Source organism: Nothobranchius furzeri, chromosome 7, assembly GCF_043380555.1.
Source record: "Nothobranchius furzeri strain GRZ-AD chromosome 7, NfurGRZ-RIMD1, whole genome shotgun sequence".
Taxonomy (NCBI): domain Eukaryota; kingdom Metazoa; phylum Chordata; class Actinopteri; order Cyprinodontiformes; family Nothobranchiidae; genus Nothobranchius; species Nothobranchius furzeri.
Genome location: NC_091747.1, coordinates 80,715,902 through 80,736,287, shown reverse-complemented (window position 1 = coordinate 80,736,287; position 20,386 = coordinate 80,715,902). Strand labels below are relative to the sequence as shown.

The window sequence follows — 20,386 nt, the reverse complement described above, 5'->3', positions numbered from 1 at the left end:
AACTCAACGTTGTTTCCACCCGTGACATTTTTCCATATTTGTCTGTCAACAGCTGGCTTTGTATGTGCTGTCATTTCTGGAACCGAAGGACCTCCTCCAAGCAGCACAGACGTGCCGCTACTGGCGCATCCTGGCAGAGGACAACCTGCTGTGGAAAGAGAAATGCAGGGAAGAGGGTGAGTCTTAAGTCGCCCTACGGTTGCCCAGTGGGAGCAGCTGGAGGTGCTGCTAGGGTCAGAGCTGATCTCAGCAACATCCGTCTAACAAAACTAACTTTGTGGGAAGTATGTGGCCTTTTAGTCCAATCAGATACTTTCTCTCTTCCAACAGGTATCGATGAGCCTCTGCCTCCGAAGAAAAAGAAGATTGTCAAGCCTGGCTTCACTCACAGCGCCTGGAAGAGCGCCTACATCCGGCAGCACCGAATAGACACCAACTGGAGGAGAGGGGACCTCAAATCACCCAAGGTAGTTTTTTTCCCCTTCCTCCAAACCTTAATTCCCCACGAGTTAGCTGATGTTGAAGATCTGATATTGAATGTTTATGTTTATGTTTATTTATTTAGCAGACGCTTTTATCCAAAGCGACTTACAATTTATGACCTATAGAGCATGTTGTGATCTGTGGGGGGAACCGGAGTACCCGGAGGAAACCCACGCATGCATGGGGAGAACACGCAACTCCACACAGAAAGGCCGCAGCCTAGTTTCGAACCTGCGACCTTCGTGCTGCGAGGCAACAGAGCTAACCACTGTGCCACCATGCAGCCGTGGCTTTGAGTCAAAGAAAGTCTGTTCAAAAAGAGGTGGGATGCATGGGATTGATGGAAAGATGGTAATACATCACGTCAGCTGTGTTCTCGTGAAATAATAATAGAGCAGGGCCAGAGGATGGTCTCCTTCAATCTAAAGTTTCTGTTCTTCTGTTAGCACTACAAAATTTCCCTAGAAGTACGAGCAGCATGTTAAAGCAGCGCTTGTGTGCACCTTGAAGGCTTCAGGTGCTTTAAAAAAGGCTGCAGGTCATTTTAGGGCACAGGTTAGCTTTCTGTGGTCTTTGTATTCCTTTGCATGTGCAGCAAGTTCTGTCATCTGCTGAGCCAGCAGTCCTGTGACCCAGTAGCAGAGACTGCACATAAACACAGAAGCAAACAGCTCCCCTGGAACGTCTTTGTACACCTGCAGCACTTTCTGACATTTTCCTCTTATCTCATTTTCACTTTGATTGCGAAAGCCCCGGAGAGACACTGCTGTCAGTTTAGTGTTAGTCATTTTCTTTTGTCATCCCCCATCCTCTCCTCTGCACGTCCTCCTCATCGCCTCTCTGCTTATCTGTTCTGTCTCAAGGTGCTGAAAGGACACGATGACCATGTGATCACCTGTCTCCAGTTCTGCGGCAATCGCATTGTCAGTGGCTCCGATGACAACACGCTGAAAGTCTGGTCGGCCATCACTGGGAAGGTAAATGCCATGGTGACCTGTTATAGCTTAATCCAAAACATTAAAGGGGGCTGCTACAGAGGTAATTACCATCAGGTGGTGGGTCTTATCGTTGGACAAACAACCTGCGATGATGGTTAAATGTTAGTCTGAAGCCGAGCGTCACGTCTTTGGCCAGGATTTTAAAGATAGGAGTTGAATCAACAAAATTCTCTTTCAAACTCAGATTTAAGCTTTTGTGATCATTGCTCATGCTGCACCAGAGCAGCATCACAACAGCTCCGTCGTCAACACTGAGATGGTGTGATGCATTGTGTCTGCTGTCGAGCTTGATGATGTCTACAAATTAGTTTAGCTAGATTTAGGGTTTAAAACGGTGTTGGTGTGAAGGCTAGGCTACAGAACCGTCTTGCATAAGACTAAAACGTTTCAGTGGGTGTTACACTCCTCTGCTCCATTGGCCTGGCTGTGTGCAACCATTGATTCCATTGAGTGGCTGCTCTTGTTAGCATAAAAATCTAGACCAACCGTTGCAGTATCAAAAGATTTTGCTCTGTAATTCGGTCTGCCCACCCTCCGCTGCAGCCTCAGCAGGTCTTCAACTGGCCTAAACAGTTTAGGTCCAGCCAATCACGGCGCTCTATGTTTGTAGAAAGAGATTGGGTGGGCTTAAAACTAGAGCTGCGACAGAGAAAAACTACAAAGATGGTATCGGCTCAGGAACGACGCTTGTTTCAAAAAGCTTTGGCATCAACTTCGGACGATTTAGACTTGGGCTTTTCTTTGAGACGTGAGCAGATAGAGGTACTTAAATAATTTATTTAGAAAAATGAAGTATTTGCTTTTTCATCAACAGTGTATGGCAAACTGCCCCTTTGACTGATTTTTGACGTGATTAATATGTCACACTGTTCATTGCTATGATTGGTCCTAGCGCCGTCCAGTTGCGTGTGAAGACTGTTGGAAAGACATCTGTAGACCACCCAACCCGGGCGAGACCCCATTTATGATATGGGCTGCACAAAGCCAGGCCAATAAGACAGAGGGGCTTAATGATGGGAATAAAGTCATAACAAAGCAACAACCCACATGTGGTTATTTACGTTTTTGTTGTGAAGTATAAAATGTTGCTAACTAAATTATAGCAAAGACCAGCACTTTGGAACGTTGGAACCTCACCTTTGGTCAAGAGTTTTGGGAAGTGACCGAAAGAATGTGATCACATATGCAAGCGGCCAAAACTGATGGTAGCCACAGTTACCCTGGTTCTCACTGACTGAGACGAGGCTGTGGTACACAGGCACCACCAGTCCCTCCAGCCACCCCTAGCAGCAAGCAAAGTGAAGTGTCTTGCCCAAGGACACAACGACTGACATGCATGGAGCCTCCCATCTCTGTTCTAAGGTGTCAAATTGATGGATAGCTTTCAGAATTTTCTTTAATTAGATAAAAAACAGATCAATGACTCAAATCTGAGTCCAGCTTTGTGTTATTTTCTGATTTCTTATTTATTGATTCCTTCTCTCTGCTCTTTCATAACAAGACCTTAAAATTGATTGTTGCTTCAGTGTTAATTTTCAGATTTGTTTCTTGCATTGACTTTAAAAGACAGGAGGCGTTTATGCAGCCTATGAACACCTATGCTGACTTTCTATGGTTATACACACAGTTTGCCAACTGTCACTGATGGTGGATGGTTTAAACCTTTGGGAGCATCTACACACACACACACACAGTCCTTTTAGATTCATCGGAGGTGTTACACAGCTCTCGTCTGCACACAGTGTTAGTATTCATAGCCGGAGCTGGAGCAGTCACACAGGCATCTCAACACTGTATATTCAAAACAAAGGTATTAGCAGTTCTGTGGTGTTGCAGATCAGAGCTTTCATTCTTCTCATTGTTGGAACGATTTCAAATAAGCTTTTAATTAACAGAGTTCTCCACACACATTTAATTCGACCTATTGAACGTTAAAACATTCAGCCAGACATACTGCATAGATACTTTGCAGTAGTTTTTTGGTCATAATAGCAAATAAAGGTTTGCTTTTTGATTGATTCGAAGACCCTTCCTTACCGAAACTTCAATTAGCCCTCCTCTGAGCTCAGTTAGGCTCCACTAGACTAATTTCTAGATGACAGCTCAATGAGCTACTGGTGCGGCGACTGCACGTTGGGGTGCAGATGTCTGCTATGACTCACACTAACAGCAGGCTCTGCTGCTTTAGCCTGAAACCACCCGGTTACGACTTATGTCAAAGAAACCAAGTGTCTCATATGCTCCTCATGCACTGCTTAGCTGCCTCAAGGGTGTTTGTTTACAGTTGTCACAAGGAATGGATGAGCTGAAATCGGCTTGTTTGGATGCAGTAATCAGAACACACACACACACACACACACACACACACACACACACACACACACACACACACACACACACACACCACACACACACACCCAGCAGAAACTCTCACTGTTAACAAACAGCCAATTAAGCTGAGTCGACCCTTTAAAAGCACAGATTGTCGATGCGAGTAAGACCTGTGTAAGAATACTACTAGGTTACCAGCTCTTGTATTTAAAATGTCTCTTCACTGTCAGCGTTCGTTAGCCTTCATTAGCTCCCTCGGGTCGTTTCAACCGTTTTGTTTTTCCCATAGAAGTTTGAATGCAGACCGTAGTGGAGGGTTGTGTGTGTGTAGCGGATGAACCTTTTGTCTTTGCATGTCTCCAGCTGCAGCGTGAGCTGTCAATCTCCCATTCAGACACACAAATAGGTGCACAGATTTCTGCTTCAAACGTGGCTCCCTTGTGTGTAACAGAGCAGCGTGTGTGTCCTTGGTGGTGCCTGTCAGCGGCAGCCTCAGCTGTCGTATAGATTTAAGATGGCAGACCTGTGGACTGATGCTGTATCCAGGGAGGACGCGTGCGCCTCCAGATGCTGTGAAGCTGCATAGATGCACGTTTTGTCCACACCTGATTATCAGCGACATCCAGAGATTAGAATGTTTAGTGATTTTTACCAGAAATAAAGATGAAATGATAAGTAGTTTGATTTTCTGTTAGCACAGTGTTGGCCTGCTTGGGCACATTTTCTGATGAAAGCCAACGTGTGGTCAGTTTGTTATCAAATTAGTAGTGGAACATAAAAGTGTGACTGAATGGTTTTTCTTTAACTTTCTCTTGAGGACTTTGAGGTTGGTGTTATGGTGACATACATGTCACAACTAGAAATCAATTCAGAAGGAGGAAGGGTTTATTTCTGCAAAGAAACAAGTTCTCTTTTAGGTTCTTGGATCGGCCCGATTCCATGTGTTGCATCGGCATTTCAGTGGATGCATTTTTGGATTAATTGGTACCAGGGTCACGGCGTACAACAATACAGCTGCTCTGGAGATCTGGCAGGAATGTACGAAATCTACAGTGTGGAAATTTTACTGCAACCACTTGTAATCTCTGCAATTCAAGCATTTCATGAGGCAGAGTGTCCCTCCATACCCCTAGTTTGATTAGACGTCTAACGTTTTAAACTCAAGGACTTCACACTGTCCGTTCAAATTCAGCCCTGAGTCTGGTTCCCTCCTTAACAACAAATGTCCCGCTTCACACCAGAATTCACCTTTACTGCTATTCACGCTAGCTAGATTTTTACCTCATTTTGTTAAAGAGGCAACGTTTTAACTGTGTTTTGTATGAAAAACGTCTGAGTTTGAGACGGCAGATCAGAACATCTGTCCACTTTACATGTATTCACGTCTCTCTCCTAGAAGCAAATCAGAGAAGCAAGCATGTTAGTCTTCAGGTCTTTTCTTAAAACATCCTATTTTAGCTGCTCTGGGGTTTCCCCTTACATGACATTTGAGACCTCTTGCCTGTGTCTTGTTTCAAGCTCAGGAGCACACAGTGGTCACAGAAATCCTGTAATGACATGGTGTTATTGTGTAATTACCTGTAGCTGTTTAACCTTTGGAAAGTTTGAACTCGGAGCACATTCCACCCTGCTGATCCTTTTGTGGTATTTCTCGTCAGGGTCAAGAGAGGCGGAGCTTTCAAAGAAAAAAGAAAAATTAATGCGTCCCATTATGTTCCCAATGGTGGCCATCTCTGCGACTCGCTCCTGTTTCATTTTTATTAATACAAAGAAAAGATTTAATGTAAAGCGTTGCATGAAAGCCTTGTGTTTCAGACAAGCGTCCGCGGGCTGAGTCGGTGCTAATCTTCCTTCTCTCTCAGAGAGAGGCTTATTTTGTGTTTTTTACACAGCCCTTCGTTCCTGATATTCTGTCTTCCCACGCAGCGTTTGAGTAGCTCTAATCACACCGAGTCTTGTTCTTGGAGCTTTCTTCTAAATCTTTGGTTCAAGAGAAAAAAAACAGAACCTCGATAGGTCCGATGCAACTGTAAGAAAGTGCAGCCCTGCTAGCGAGATATGCAGATTGTAAATAATTTTAGAGAAATAGATTTTTTTTCTGTCTGTCATCATGAAATGGATGAAGGACGGGCTGCAGGAGTATCGCCATCTTCCTGCTCACTCACTCACACTCATCCGCGGCAGTCAGAGGTCACATTTCACACGCTGAAACGACACGATCCTCTCTGAACCCGACACAACCACAGCTGCTGCCAGCATTTTCTAGCCCTTCTCTCCAGAGAAGCTCAGTTGATTGCATTTAGGATATGGAGACAAACTGTGAAGGCGCAGATTCAGTTGATCAGAAAGATTTCCATAACTGCCGTGATCAATAGCTGATCTGCCATCCCTGATGAGAAGGAATGGGTGTGTTTTATTGAGAATGGTTGTCAACCCCTTTTTCTGTAACAGCAATGAATTTGCTGCTGTTCCCACAGATAAGTAAACCAATTATTAAAGCTCATGATGGGGTCGGGGAGATATCCTGCCCCAGTACAGGCGCAGGATGTGTGATCTTCTTTCTAACCTCCTGGTATTCATGTAAATTAAATTTAAACTTTCTCCGCTCGTCGTCCCTAAAGGCAGAGGGAAGTTTTACAGAAACGAAGACATAAAATTTTTAGCTTGAGCGTTGAACCTTGTTCATCTTTCAATCAAATGTTTTTAACTTCTAGAGCAGCAGAGAGGACAACGGTGGTCACGACTTGTCCTCTTCTCTGCCGTTACAGTGTCTGCGGACGTTGGTGGGCCACACGGGGGGCGTGTGGTCATCGCAGATGCGGGACAACATCATCATCAGTGGCTCCACCGATCGCACGCTCAAGGTCTGGAATGCAGAGACGGGAGAATGTATCCACACCCTCTACGGGCATACCTCAACAGTACGCTGCATGCACCTACATGAGAAAAGGTATGAAGCTGCTAATCACTCCCATGGAAACTTATACGTGGCTTTGGAGTCATGCTGCTTCTGTGTGGTTTTCAACCAGTAGTTTTTATCTGGAAAACAAAAACTAACAATAAAATTGGTCTAGTTAGGGTTAGAACATGAGGTTGGCCCAATTTGACGTGTGGACCAATAATTTTAGTGGATTACTTTTATTAGACCCTTGTGGATATAACTGGAGGTGGCTCTATTCCGTCAGTGATGTGAGGTTTTGGACGAGAAGTCGTTTTTCTTTGCTGATATGTACTGCAGATGTTTCTGGGCCCATTTTCCTGGCCGATAGCTAGTAGAGATGCACCGACATGACATTTTTGGGCCGATACCGATATTAAGAGTACTGTCATGGCCGAAAACCGATATTTGATTAGAGATGGAAAAAAATATTGGTCATTAATATCGGCCCGGTTTTATTTGCCGAACAGATACCGATATGTTAAAAAAGGACTATACGGATATTGATGCCGATATATTCTCCATCCCTAATATCTAGAGGTTTTCCTCCACATTTTCATGTTAGAATGTCACTAATAACATTGTTTGCTCAAAATTTATGAAGCTGAATCAGTTTTTGAACTCTGAATTTAACCAACTATTAAATCTCAACTTTGCACCGCTCAGTGTTAGTCAGACACCTAATTAAAGTGAATTTAGAGTATTTATTATGCAGATGTTATTAGTGAACGTAAAAATAAAATGTAATTAAAAATCTACTGCAGCACGGGGCAGCCCGAGGATGTGCCTGCTTTTACACGGCCTTACTAAGGACAAATATCGTCCGACCGATACAGGGCTCAGCATAAATTTAAAATGAGTACACCCCACTACATTCAACATTTTCTATGACATACCACACTACAAAATGCTCCCACTAATTTGAGCCATTGTTGCAAACAAGATTTGTTCACACACACAAAAGTGATTTTCCAAGCAAATCTATTTAAGCCCATGTTGCAAAGTGAGTACACCCCAATGATAGTCTTAGGAGAAAAGCCACACTTAAGACTACAAAATTAGAATTAATAGGCATTCAACCACAGGTGAGTCAAATATTCATGTAAGTGTTGTCCAGCAGACAGACAAAAAAGTTGAGGGCTACAAGAAGATCAGGAAAGCTTTACATATCAGTCAGAATACTCTAGCAAAGGTGATCCAAAGATGTAAGAAAGTTGGAAGTGCAACCATCTTACTGAGACATCCAGGTCGTCCATGGAAGTTAACATCTCCACAGGAGCATCTTCTGATGAGAACTGTTGAAGAAAATCACCATGCAAGTTTACTGCAGTTAGCTAAATCAGTGGAAGCCAAACTGGAGGGCCTGTTTCCTGTGACATCATATGGCTGCAGAGGAATGAGATGCAAGGGTGTCGTCATGAAGGAAACTTCTCCTAAAGCTCATGCACTTAAAAGCACCCCTAGGATTTGCTAGGGTGCATGCTGAAAGAGATGAAGGCTACTGGGACTCTAGACTCTGGAGTAATGAGACAAAGATCACCGTTTTTGGAACTAGTAGTTTCAAAACTGCACGGCGTTGTAAAGGTGAGGATTTCAAAGAGAAATGCAGTGTCATTATGTGGGGCTCCATGAGTGCTGCATTTCATTGATGGTATCATGAACTCAACAACGTACTGCTCTATACTGAAGGAGAAGATGCTGCCACCACTCCATGCACTTGGTCGTCGTGCACTTTTCCAACACGACAATGATCCAAAACACACATCTAAAGCTGCTGTTGCATCTCTGAAGAAGAACAGGGTAAAGGTGACTGAATGACCAAGTGTGTCTCCTGATCTGAACCCAATCCAACACCTGTGGGGGATTCTGAGGCAGCACGTTGAGCATCACCCTCCATCCAACATCCAGGCTCTTAAAGAGGTTATTCAAATTCAAATTAATCCCAGTGAGAAATTAGAGCTGCAGTACACACAATTGTGAGATCAGACAGACATACATAGACACATGACAAGAATTGGTGACTGTGGTCATTCGCAACCCGAGTCGCGCTACCGTAATAGATCAAGAGGGTTTATATGAGGATAGAGTCAGGGGGAGGGAAAAAGGCGCTTCAGAGTTACCCTCAACAGAGAGGGCAGCTTTGTTATGCAAAAAATACCTCAGACAGATATGCACACAGACTTCAGACATTACACAACATAAGTGTCCACTAGGTGGGGAGGTAGGGTTGGGACTCTCCTCACTTCAGGGCGTGCAGCCGCAGAGCAGCGTGTTTCACCTCCGTTTGGACAGGGGAGGGAGATAATGGGTTAGAGAGCACATGGACTCCTAGATATGGTTCCACGGCCTTCACCGGTCACAGTCCCACCCAGGTTGGGATAGGGAGAAAGGGTTTCCATAGCGATGGCAGCATTCCACATTTCTTCTGAGGGGGGAGTTTTCACTTCAGCCTCACAGGTTCCAAGGGCACCAGATTCTGATAAGGATTGTTTCGGGTACAGACAGAGATAATTTTTTCTCTGCCTTAGAGTTCTGTTGGTCTTCAACCCCTCTAGATACAATAATAGCGTAATTAATCTACCGTAAATCCTCTAATATTGGCCTGTATTCAATTAACAGCTGGGTATCATACTTTGGCCGGTGTCGGAGTCGGCGGAGGTGAATAATGGCCGGTTTTTTATTGTGTCCGGGTGGAATGTGGTAACAAGCAAGTACGGGGGGCGGTTGTGTCATCCGCCTCACTTTTGATTTGCCAGTGATAGACCGCGAGGGTAACTTTAACCGTGCGGAGACGAAGAGGAGGCAAAAATTTGATATCAAGTTCAAAGAGAACGTGCTGAACACTCTGGGTAGCAGTAGGGGTTGTATGAACTAGTCACTACTCGACTTCACCGCTCTATAGTGACTTTTTATGCCTGTCATCGACTAGTCGCTGTCACGTGATAATGACCGGCAAGATGCAGTCCACGGAAAAGACAGCAGCCTGCTGTCAGCAGGTGACAAGCTCCTGCGCGTCGGGAGGTGACGCGCTGTGCCAGAGCGTCAGTACCGACACCCGCCGTAAAACGGACATTTAACCAAATTGTGACCTTTACCCTCTTGCAATTTAACCTTCCCCTCACCCCCATCCTAACCTTAACCAGCTTGTGCATGCAAAGCTCTGATCTTTGACGCGCTCCAGACATCTGCGTCCTGAGCACGGCCACAGTAACATTATCACATCAGGTGTCGCCACCTCAAAAACTAATTTAACACGCAATCGTTCATGTCGGCTCATTTGCTTTTATGTTTTCTGTCTTTTATTCTTTTATTTGTGCCTGATGCCTTTCGCTGCTGTGGAGTGGGGCGCATCACCTGTTTTGTCCTCGGTGACGCACCTCACTGATGTGGCCGGCGAGCACTCCGCTGTTTTAGCGGTCGGTAGATCTTTTAGAACTGCAGTTCAAAGGTAACTCATAAGGTGAATATATATGAACCCAGGTAGCTGAAGCAGAAACTACCATTGTTAAAAGAAATGTGTTTAACTTTGAAAATGTGGGCACAATATTAATTGTCAAAAACTCCAGCGAACCATTAGTTCATATTGCTCAAATAGAAATTGAGGCCTGTCTCTAATTCTGGTCCTCCTTCCAATAAAGGCCTGGAGCTTGATGAGCTTGAGTCAAATACAGGCCTGGGCCTGTATTAGAGGATTTACGGTATCCCAATTCGTGCTGATCCGTCAACTCTCTCCTGGAAGAATGAAAAAAGACAGATGTTGCAAAATGTTGCCAACTTGTTCATTCCATTCCTAGAAGACTTGGTGCTGTCCTTGAAAATCACGGTGATCATACAAAATCCTAGATGTAGAAGTATTTGTTGTGGGGTGTACTCATTTTTGCTTCAACCAATTTTAGTAAAACTGAATATTTTGTGATCTGAGTTATATTTTAACCTTAATTTCATGTTATGGAATTAAACAAGTGCTCAATAAAACCCAGACTTAGGAAAATTCTGGAAATAGTTCTTTAGCTCACTGAGCTGCTGATTAAATTTGTACTTTTTAAAGGGGGTGTACTCATTTATGCTGAACGCTGTATATCGGGCTACCCCTACTTAGGATGGTGAGTCATTTTTTTATGTTCCTCATGATTCGTAACCTGCAGCATAATCAGACATAAGAGCAGCCTCAGCACAAATAACAGGCCTGTACGTACAGAGGTGATTGAATTGGAGCCTGCGAGCGGTCCTTAGTAAACTCCTGCTCGCTCATTCCCTCTGCGTCACACTCCTGAGACACAAAAGTGCTCTTTTGGCCTCCGGGCCAACCGAGGTTTTTGTGTAGCATTTGATACTCCCTCAGTGGAAAGTCTGAGAGCTGCGGGACAGTGAATAACATGTTGGTGATTTCCATCTCTGAAGTGCTGTTAAAGAGAGACGTGAGCTGTACGCCACGTTTTAATTCTTCCTCCTGTCTTAGAGGCTACTGTAGAAAACTACAGCTGCTGAAACTGACTCAGTTCCCCAGCATTTATAACCGAAAAACAAAAACCTGTTGCTCCTAAAGGGTGTCATCGTCTCCGTAGTAGGGCTGCAACAAACGATTATTTGGATAATCGATGAATCGGCTGGGGTCTCGACACGATTAATCGGATTACATGGGGAAATTTTTAAAAACTGCTAGGGAAATGTTATTTCTCTCCTTCCTTCACTTTATTTAACACAACATTATTAGAAAACAGTTCAATAGCAGAAAAACAACATGCCATCACCTAAACTGTCTTATAAGGTGTATAGACAGAGACCCTAAGCTACATCTATCTGTGACCTAAAATGCTTGGTCCAAGTTAAACAGCTTAAGGGCAATTCTCATCTGTTTTGTTTGATCTCATCTGTTGACATTTATTATAACTGGGGATGTCAAACAACTCATTCTTAAATGTAATTAAACATAGGCTGTGAATTAATCAAAATTAATCACTATTTCCAAAAATGACTGAAAAAATACCAAATAAAACAAAAGTAAATGAATGCCATCCTCCTTGTGATGATGCCCTGGGCAACTGCCATAATATCACATCAAGAGATGCTGCTGATCATTCCAATGATCCCAAATAGACTCACATTAGGCCACATGAAAGCAACTGAACCCAAAATTATATTAACCAGTATATAACTGCACTCTCACACAACACGCCTGCAGCAACAGTTAGGACTCCTCCCTCCCTTTTAAAAGCGTTTTTGCTTCCGAGGACATTGTGGTTGTAAAACCACATGCTAGTAGTCTGGCCCCGGTGTTATCAACCAGTTTCTGCGGGAATGTGACGGCGGAACCAGGGCCAGATTAACACTTTGTTGTACCCTGGGCAACAATATTCAAGGGCTCCATCATCACGACCCAAGGATCACCATAATGTGGTCACATACAGAATATTTTACTGTAATATGCAGTAAATATACTCAATACTTGAATGCCTGACAACACGTAACCCGCCCAGAGTAACCTTTGACCCACCTCGTGTGGACTGACCAATGAGGAGAGGGTCTTAACTTGAGGCCCTCTCTTCATTGGTCAGTCTGCATGAGACTGACTCAACTGACGTTCAGTCGTAGGCAGCGAAGCGTCTCTGTGCAGTGCAAAAGCCCGGGTGGACAGTTTGTTTAATGTAGGGTGACCATATTTCCATTTCCAAACAAGAGGACAGGGGATCTGTGCCTATGACGTCACTCTATGGCAACGCCACACAAACCATGTTGGGACCCATTTTTTGTAAGAACTAAATTAATATCAGATTCTGCCAATAAAAGGGCTCTAAAACAATTCATATGTAAATATTTAGCATATTTAATGCAAAATCTCATTTTTCTGCTTTAGTGCTGCAACAAGGTTTTATTAATAATAAATTATTATACTTTTTGTTTTACTACAGCATCGGTAAGCTTCCTGTGCACAGATTATTAAGGATGCTTGTGTCAGCTGTGAGATTAGACGATAGGATCTATGAAAAAATAAGTTGTCACACACTCCATGGAAACTTTCAGAGAATCCACAAATAGTGGCTTTCAAATGGTTTTGTTACTTTTTACAAGTTTAGAAAAGCAGCAGATGAGACAGGATGTCTGATAATTTAGTTTGTCATCTGATAATATTAGAACATGTCAGTAATGTCTGAGGAGCTTTTATAAACACTGTATAACTAACACTACTGGAGAGGGCATGAATTACACAGAGGCTTCTGGGGAGCCCAGTTATTGGGGGGGGGGGGGGGGGGGGGGGGGGCATTTTGCCTTGGCCCCAAAATGTCTTGAAACGGCCCTGGGTGTGTGACTGAGTGTTGAAGGTGATCTGAATTGTATCAGATGTATAAATACTACATGTGTGTAACTTATTGCTTTATACAGGTAAAAATGTGTAGTGGAGATAAATCTACCTACATTTAACTTTTCAACACTTTGTTTTGTTTTCTTGTTTTTAGTTAACTATTTTCCTGTCCGGTCTGTCTCTCATCTTCCTGCATCTCCTCTAAACTCTCCAGAAAATCTGCTGCCTGGATTCTTACCTTTTCACCTCATCAGTTACTTTTGAGCAGATCAAAGGGATCTCATCTCCTGACCGCAGAGCGCGTTTTCGATGCTGTGTGAGGTGACATCACCGCAGCACAGGTGATGAGCTCCGCAGTAGCAGAGCGCTTCAGGCACAAATAAGACAGAAAATAGAGAACATGTGCAGACATGAACGATCGTGTGCTAATTATAGTTATTTGGTTGCGCCACTTTGAGAATGGACCGTGCGCTGGAAGCAGCTGCCTGGATCGCTGCGCAACAATACGCTGTGCCTCTCTCTGCTCAAGAGTCCAAAAATGATATAATATAGAAAACTTTTTTCTGGCTCCCTGGATGTGTAGGATATACAGCTCCCCCATAATTCGATCCCTGCTCCTGGATGAAAAGCCGGACATTTTCATCAATACAAGAACCCGCAGTCCGGACGCGCCGGACAGAGAGTGAAAAGTGGACATGTCCGGGGAAAACGGAACGTACGGTCACCATAGTCCTCATAAAGCGGGAAATTATAGATACAGTATTTTGCTCGTGCCCTGGGCCCTTTAGAGTTCGTGGGCCCTGGGCAATTGCCCAGTTAATCCGGCCTTGGGTGGAACCGGTTCGCAGCAGCGCGAACCTTGCGCTGATCTGCCGGCTCTCCCTCGCGCTGATCTGACTTGCTCTGCGCGCAACGGCAGGCGGGAAGGGGGGGCGCTTTTGGGAGAGTCGTGCGACACAACGAATCGATAACGCAATTCGTTGCCAACGCTTTTAGTAATCGATTTTCATCGAATTTATCGATTCGTTGTTGCAGCCCTACTCCATAGCCTGTAAAAATTCCTCCATCCTTTGTGGAGACGAGGCTGGACGCGGGAGACCCTCCATATGCTCGAATGTGAACGTGTACGTGTTGCTGTAGGAGTCAGAGAAACGATGTGAAGGAGGACTTCTGGATTTGAACTTAAGCGATGGTTTAGGTTTTGATTCTGTTGAAAGGTCATGTTTTCTCTGCAGGAGCCTGACTTTCCGTCTTGTGTTTTCTCCTCAGGGTAGTGAGTGGTTCTCGTGATGCCACGCTCCGAGTCTGGGACATCGAGACGGGTCAGTGTTTACACGTCCTGATGGGCCACGTGGCGGCGGTGCGCTGTGTGCAGTATGACGGGCGACGGGTGGTCAGCGGTGCCTACGACTTCATGGTCAAAGTTTGGGATCCCGAAACGGAAACCTGCCTCCACACGCTGCAGGGCCACACCAACAGAGTGTACTCCTTACAGGTGAGCCGCCACTGAACCGGCAGTTCTGCTCAGGCTGAGTGGAAGTTGTTTTTTTTTTAGTTTAGGAGTAATTCTATAAAAGAGACAGCCTGCAGTGTGTCCTCTGACCAGGCACGTAGGTTAGAGAGAAGGCCGTTTGCAGCCTGATTGATTGTTTTTGTTCACCTGTTAGATGTTTAAAACGTGTTGTCTTACTGGAGGTGAAGGGACAAAAAGACGAGCCCCACAGATCAATAAAATGAATCCATTTCAATGACTTTAATCTGAAGTTTGTAAGTGGAAGTGCTGCTAACAGCTGCAAGCAACGGCCCCTCTTACAGCTGATCCTTTGTGTCTGCAGTTTGATGGGATTCATGTGGTGAGCGGCTCTCTGGATACGTCCATAAGGGTCTGGGACGTGGAGACGGGGAACTGCATCCACACTCTAACGGGACACCAGTCCCTCACCAGCGGCATGGAGCTGAAAGACAACATCCTCGTCTCAGGCAACGCGGACTCCACGGTCAAGATCTGGGACATCAAGACGGGCCAGTGCCTCCAAACCCTGCAAGGTGAGGTCCCTCTGTGTGCAGCCTCCGTTTGGAGTAATTTCCACTAGACGTGAAACGTATGAAGTTTATTAGCCGTGGGCGGGTGCCTGTCCACCGGCTGCACAGCATCATGGTTTGGACTCGTCCCGGAAGGACAGTGGCGCGTTGCCTATGTTTCAGTTTATTTTTTTACCCAATATGCTTCCAGAAAATGTTAAACTCAGCAGGTGTGATTGGGCCAGACAGGAAGTCAAACACGAAAGCAGTGTAAAACATCCAGAAACTTTCAAAATAAAAGTCACATTCAGACTTTCAGTTGCTTAGCTAGTAAAAAAAAATGTAATTTCCTGTGAAACCTCTGCAGCTGAAGTAAACACAAAAGACGATAAGCCACAGACCTTACTGGATGCATGCAGCCATCTTTCATCTTACCATGTGATTGTTGTGACCTTGTGGGACCTGCTGCGTGGAATAATTCCTCTCCTGATTTGTTTCTGAAAAGCTCCCAGTTGGAAGTTCGCTGACTGGTCCACGCCGCTCGTTTCTGGTAAAAACAAGGGTTAGTCTCTCTGAACTGATTAGCTAGCAGCTAGTCCATCGCAGCCAAAAACGTTTTTTTTCTATCATTTTAAAATGGCTCCACCCTCCTAATCCCAGACTTCCACCGGAAGCAGAAGCATGGTATAACGTCTGCAAAGCTTCGTAGGCAGCTATTAGCCACCATTATTGTTGATGGGTGTGTTTCCCCAGCCTCAGAAGTGTGTTTGATTACGTGGCTGGTCTGTTTTTTACCCGCTGCTCTTCCAGAACACACCAACCTCAGCAGCTCAGACTGGGCCAGACAGGAAATCAAACACGAGATGTGGAAAACATCCGGTAACTTTCAAAATAAAATGCATGTGCATATGCTTAACTAGTAAAAAAAAAACATTACGTGTGACACCTTCATGACCTAGGTAAACACGGCCGAAAACAAAACAGACGTTTCTGCTGCTGCCTTTCTCTTGACTTATCATTGTGCTACAAGCACGCGTGATCTTTGAAAAACAAATCTTATGCTACTCACTAAACTAGCCGTTAGCCCATCAGTCCTGTCAGACAAACTGTTTTTCCTACCAGGACGAAGGCCTCTAACGTGTGTAAGTTGGTATTATTTAAAAGGAAACACACTTTGAAAGATTATTCTGGGAGGATTTCAAAAACTTTAATAACAGCCGTTCTCGTCACCAACACAGGATGATGAATAAAGTTTCTATCAAACCATTTCAGCACGTTCACATTATTACTGTAGTGGCTAACCCTAGCGTGTCATTCTGTCAACATGGATAAAAACGAGGTTTGTGAAACAAACAGAAAAAACACAGAAATACGGATTTTCTGTGTTTGACCTCGTTAGCCTGCTTCCTTGTGTTTAGTCACAAACGTGTGTTCATCATCTCCACCGCCTCTTTTCTGCAGAGGAGCAGCTGCAGTCAGAAACTGACGTTTTCTCCCTGATAAAACAGGTCATTTGCTAAATGAACACCCTAGTCATACATGTCTCTTCTTGTTCATCATGAGTGACGCTGGGCGTGATGCACCCTCATCACGCTTCGGCGTTGGGCCGGAGTCCCGAGCCGTCATCTGGGTTTGTTTGTGTCGTTTAGTAGAACTGAGCCAACACCTCCGCAGCTTCCCTGGTCTGCTTGGAGCCTCATTTCTTTGTGTCTGTTTGAATAGTTGGATCTTCATTACAAGTACTTAGTTTCACAGGAAGTAGGAAGTTCTTTGTTCTATAGAAGTTGCAGCCGCTGGTGCCCCATCCCCAAATACCCTCATTAGCAACCTACAATCCTGTAAGCTGGTTCTTCAAACACCAACGCGCAGCAGAGGATGCCCCAGCGACAGCCTGAAGAGAGCACCATGGATGAGGCGGGGAGGAGGAGGAATGTCAGTGTCGACGACGAGGTCGAGCTGTGAAATGACCCGGGGAACTTTGTAGGTCATATAATTAGGTCAGCGGACGATTTCTGCCACTCATTAGAGCGTTTTGTAAGACAGCAGCGTGACAACAAGGCCGTCGCCGCGATCAGACGAGAGCGGAGGTAGAGATGGAGCTTTGTTTTGAGCCGAGGCTGTTGGGGGTTGGTGCACAGAAGCACGGAGCACTCATCCAGTCAGCAGCAGCAAGGCGACCTTTCAACCTTCCTTCCTGTCTTTTTAAACCAAGAAGACACTGAACCGGTTTTTCTGTTTTCTTGTTTGTATGTAGCGTTAGCTTCGTAATTGCCTACATGTTTACAGGCTGAGACAGTAACAGCTCATCGTACCTGACGTAGGCGGAGCCTTTAGATCCCTGAGACAGCCGCAGCATCAAGCCTGTCTAGAGTCAGGAGACTGTTTAGTTCTCGGCTGAGTTTTTCTGTTCTGCTCTTAAATAAATGCTTCCTACAGCTGCTGGTTTAAGAATCCTTCATAAATCCAGTAGTCAACCAAAACAAGTCATTTGAGTTGGTAAAGTGTGTCGAGACACGCGGACAACAGGAACTAAATCAAGATTTTTCTTCTCCTTTCCTAACAAATGAAAAACTCTTCAGAGAAGTTTGAAGTCACTTTGTTTATTCCCAAAAACTCGCCTGTAATTTTAACCTGAAATGTGTCCTTTAGATCGAAGCTCCTCTGAAGTCTCCGAGGTCCTGCTGTGGTGAAGCAGCCTTAACGAGTCTCTTCTGTTCCTTCAGGTCCTCACAAGCACCAGAGCGCCGTGACGTGCCTCCAGTTCAACAAGAACTTTGTCATCACCAGCTCGGACGATGGCACGGTGAAGCTGTGGGACCTGAAGACAGGCGAGTTCATCCGGAACCTGGTCACTCTAGAGAGCGGCGGCAGCGGCGGGGTGGTGTGGCGCATCCGCGCCTCCAACACCAAGCTGGTGTGTGCCGTCGGCAGCCGCAACGGCACAGAGGAGACCAAGCTGCTGGTGCTGGACTTTGATGTGGACATGAAATGAGACGCCGAGGAAGGTTGAAGCGAGCAAACCGCAGAGAGGGACCGGGGAGATGCAAACCTGATGGACAGGCACCAGAACAACCAGAACTCTTCACCGAAACTCACAGATGTTCTAGCATCCACCACCAAAAATAAATAAAGGGGGCAGAGCTGTCCTCCTCCATCATCTCCCACCTCTCCCAGTTAGGCCCTCGTGTATTCACTCCCCTCCCCACCTGCTTGCCGCGGGGCGGAGGGCACAAGCGGTCTGGGAGAACGGCGAGACGTAACGTAACAACCGACCTCTTCTGAAGCGACCGGTTCTGGGTCTGCTTCCCATCGAGACTTGGTGTTACTCAAGCCTCACAGATTTACAAACGTACAGAGATGTTTTATTTTTTAAAAGTCCTCTCTCCCTGTCACGCACACACTCACACACACACACGCACACACACACACACAGCCAACTTTTAACCATAGGTAAAGATGGGTGAAGATGTCAGAGCTTATTTTATTTCATCTTCCACACAGTTACTCCCAAAGAGCTGCTTGATGTTGTGGAGAGAGAGGAAGCGTCCGGAGCGTGCGGCCTGTAGTCAGGCTCGTTTCTCATCACTCCATTTCCGTTCTCGCTGTTCTCCACGGTTTCTGTAGTATGATTTTTATTTCCGTAAAACCGCACACAACAACCCAACTGTGAATTTCAATACCGTCGTCAAAGGAAAGGAGGTTCTGCTGTTTTGTCTTTTCTCTTTTGTACAATCCCAGTATTAGAGAACCCAGCCAGTTTAGAGATGCTGTCTGTGTCGACATATTATTTGTTACTTTTCACGATTTTCTTGACTTCCTGTTTTTCTTCGTCTCCATAATGAAAGTCAGTGCTGTCCAGAGTTTTTCAGAGTCAGTTCTGGAGGTTTCCTCAGCGCCGGTGCTGCAAAGCGAGGTTCTTTTGCTCTAAGCGCTGTGGATTAATCCCCCGGCCCCCCCGCCCCTCGACTGTTTTTCCCCGAGTGGCCAAATTGAATTTATGCTGCTAGAGGAATTGACGAGAGAGAGAGAGAGATGTGGAACTTCTACTTGCTGTGACGTTTTAGTCCCAGGCGAAATTCCAAATTGAACTCTTGTGTGTTTGGACTTATAGAAACAAAACGTGACAAGATAGCATCCTGCTTATTTTTGTTTTTGTTTTGTTTTTGCAACTGAAACTTGAGCCAAACGTGCCTCTACGAGGCTGAGAGGAGGAAAGCGTGTCTGACAGATACTGACAGGACCGCCTGCAGAGAGGAAACGAGGGGATGTACACTGTTGGAGTGTCTGAGCATGTGTGTGTGTGTGTGTGTGTGTGTGTGTGTGTGTGTGTGTGTGTGTGTGTGTCTGTGTGTGTGTGTGTGTGTGTGTGTGTGTGTGAGATAGCGTGTTAACTTGTAAACACATTCCTTTGGGACAAAGCTTTTTCAGCCTGTTCTCTGGGGAAGTGTATGAACGCTGTGTGGACGGAAAAAGAAGGAAAAAAAGAATTAAAGGAAAAAACTCAAACTAGCAGATGTACTGATTTAACACGTGAATGAGAGAAATGTCCGTATTCGTGTGTTCTGTTTTATTATTTTTTTTTCCCATTCAGAGGTGTCTGAAGCAACAGAGGAGACCATCACATGCATCAGCTGACAGGTGGAGCTGCCGGAGTCTTAGTGTTACACATGTTACGGTTCAATTCCCCCGGGACAGGCGGAGGAAATTAAAAACACAAAAAAGGCAACAAGTGTCGGACAGAAACGCTGTAGCCAAACAACACACCGTCTCAATCTTCAAGTGTCACAACTCAAGCCGAACTGTGAAAGTGGTATAACACTGTAAATGAACGAAGAGAAGAAAAAAACAATCTTGCTCTATCTCCTCTTGTTGTTGTTTTTTTTTTTTTTTTTGCTGTCTGTTTTAATTTATGATCTGGTTTGAGAAATCAGATTTGTTGCAGGTGTTTTATTTTGTTCAGTTCGTGTAAACTGCCTGGCAAAAAAGAAAACAGACAAAAAAACTGAAAGGGATTGTGTATTTGTTTGATTCACTTAGAAATTTTATTTTCTTATAACTTAAGTGCAATAAAATGTGGGTTTTTCTTTTTTCATTTCAAGCATATTTGCTGTCTGTTTTTGTTACGTCTCTGGAGGCGTCTCGTATGTTAGCTATTAGCTAAATGTGTTTAAAAGGGAATAATTACAGCTTCAATCACAGCACGACTTCCGTATACGGTTATAACATCCATGTCTCATTAAAGCAAAATATACAAGAATACAGCTTTTAGGATCAGATTTCACACATGACACTAAAATATGTAAATTGAGCAAT

General features: G+C 44.7%; 1 protein-coding gene across 4 annotated transcripts in view; it reads left to right on the top strand.

The window, feature by feature from the left end:
- The window catches only part of fbxw7 (F-box and WD repeat domain containing 7), a 162,297-nt gene extending 142,121 nt beyond the window's left edge, over positions 1-20,176 (top strand). For all 4 annotated transcript variants that reach the window (XM_015975849.3, XM_054735612.2, XM_015975850.3 and 1 more), the window contains 7 exons: positions 53-176; positions 331-467; positions 1,347-1,460; positions 6,581-6,762; positions 14,321-14,546; positions 14,887-15,097; positions 17,797-20,176. In XM_015975849.3, coding sequence (XP_015831335.3) covers positions 53-176; positions 331-467; positions 1,347-1,460; positions 6,581-6,762; positions 14,321-14,546; positions 14,887-15,097; positions 17,797-18,065 — 1,263 coding nt within the window. In that variant the 3' untranslated portion in view covers positions 18,066-20,176. The remainder of the gene's footprint in view (positions 1-52; positions 177-330; positions 468-1,346; positions 1,461-6,580; positions 6,763-14,320; positions 14,547-14,886; positions 15,098-17,796) is intronic.
- Positions 20,177-20,386: the final 210 nt, after the last annotated feature.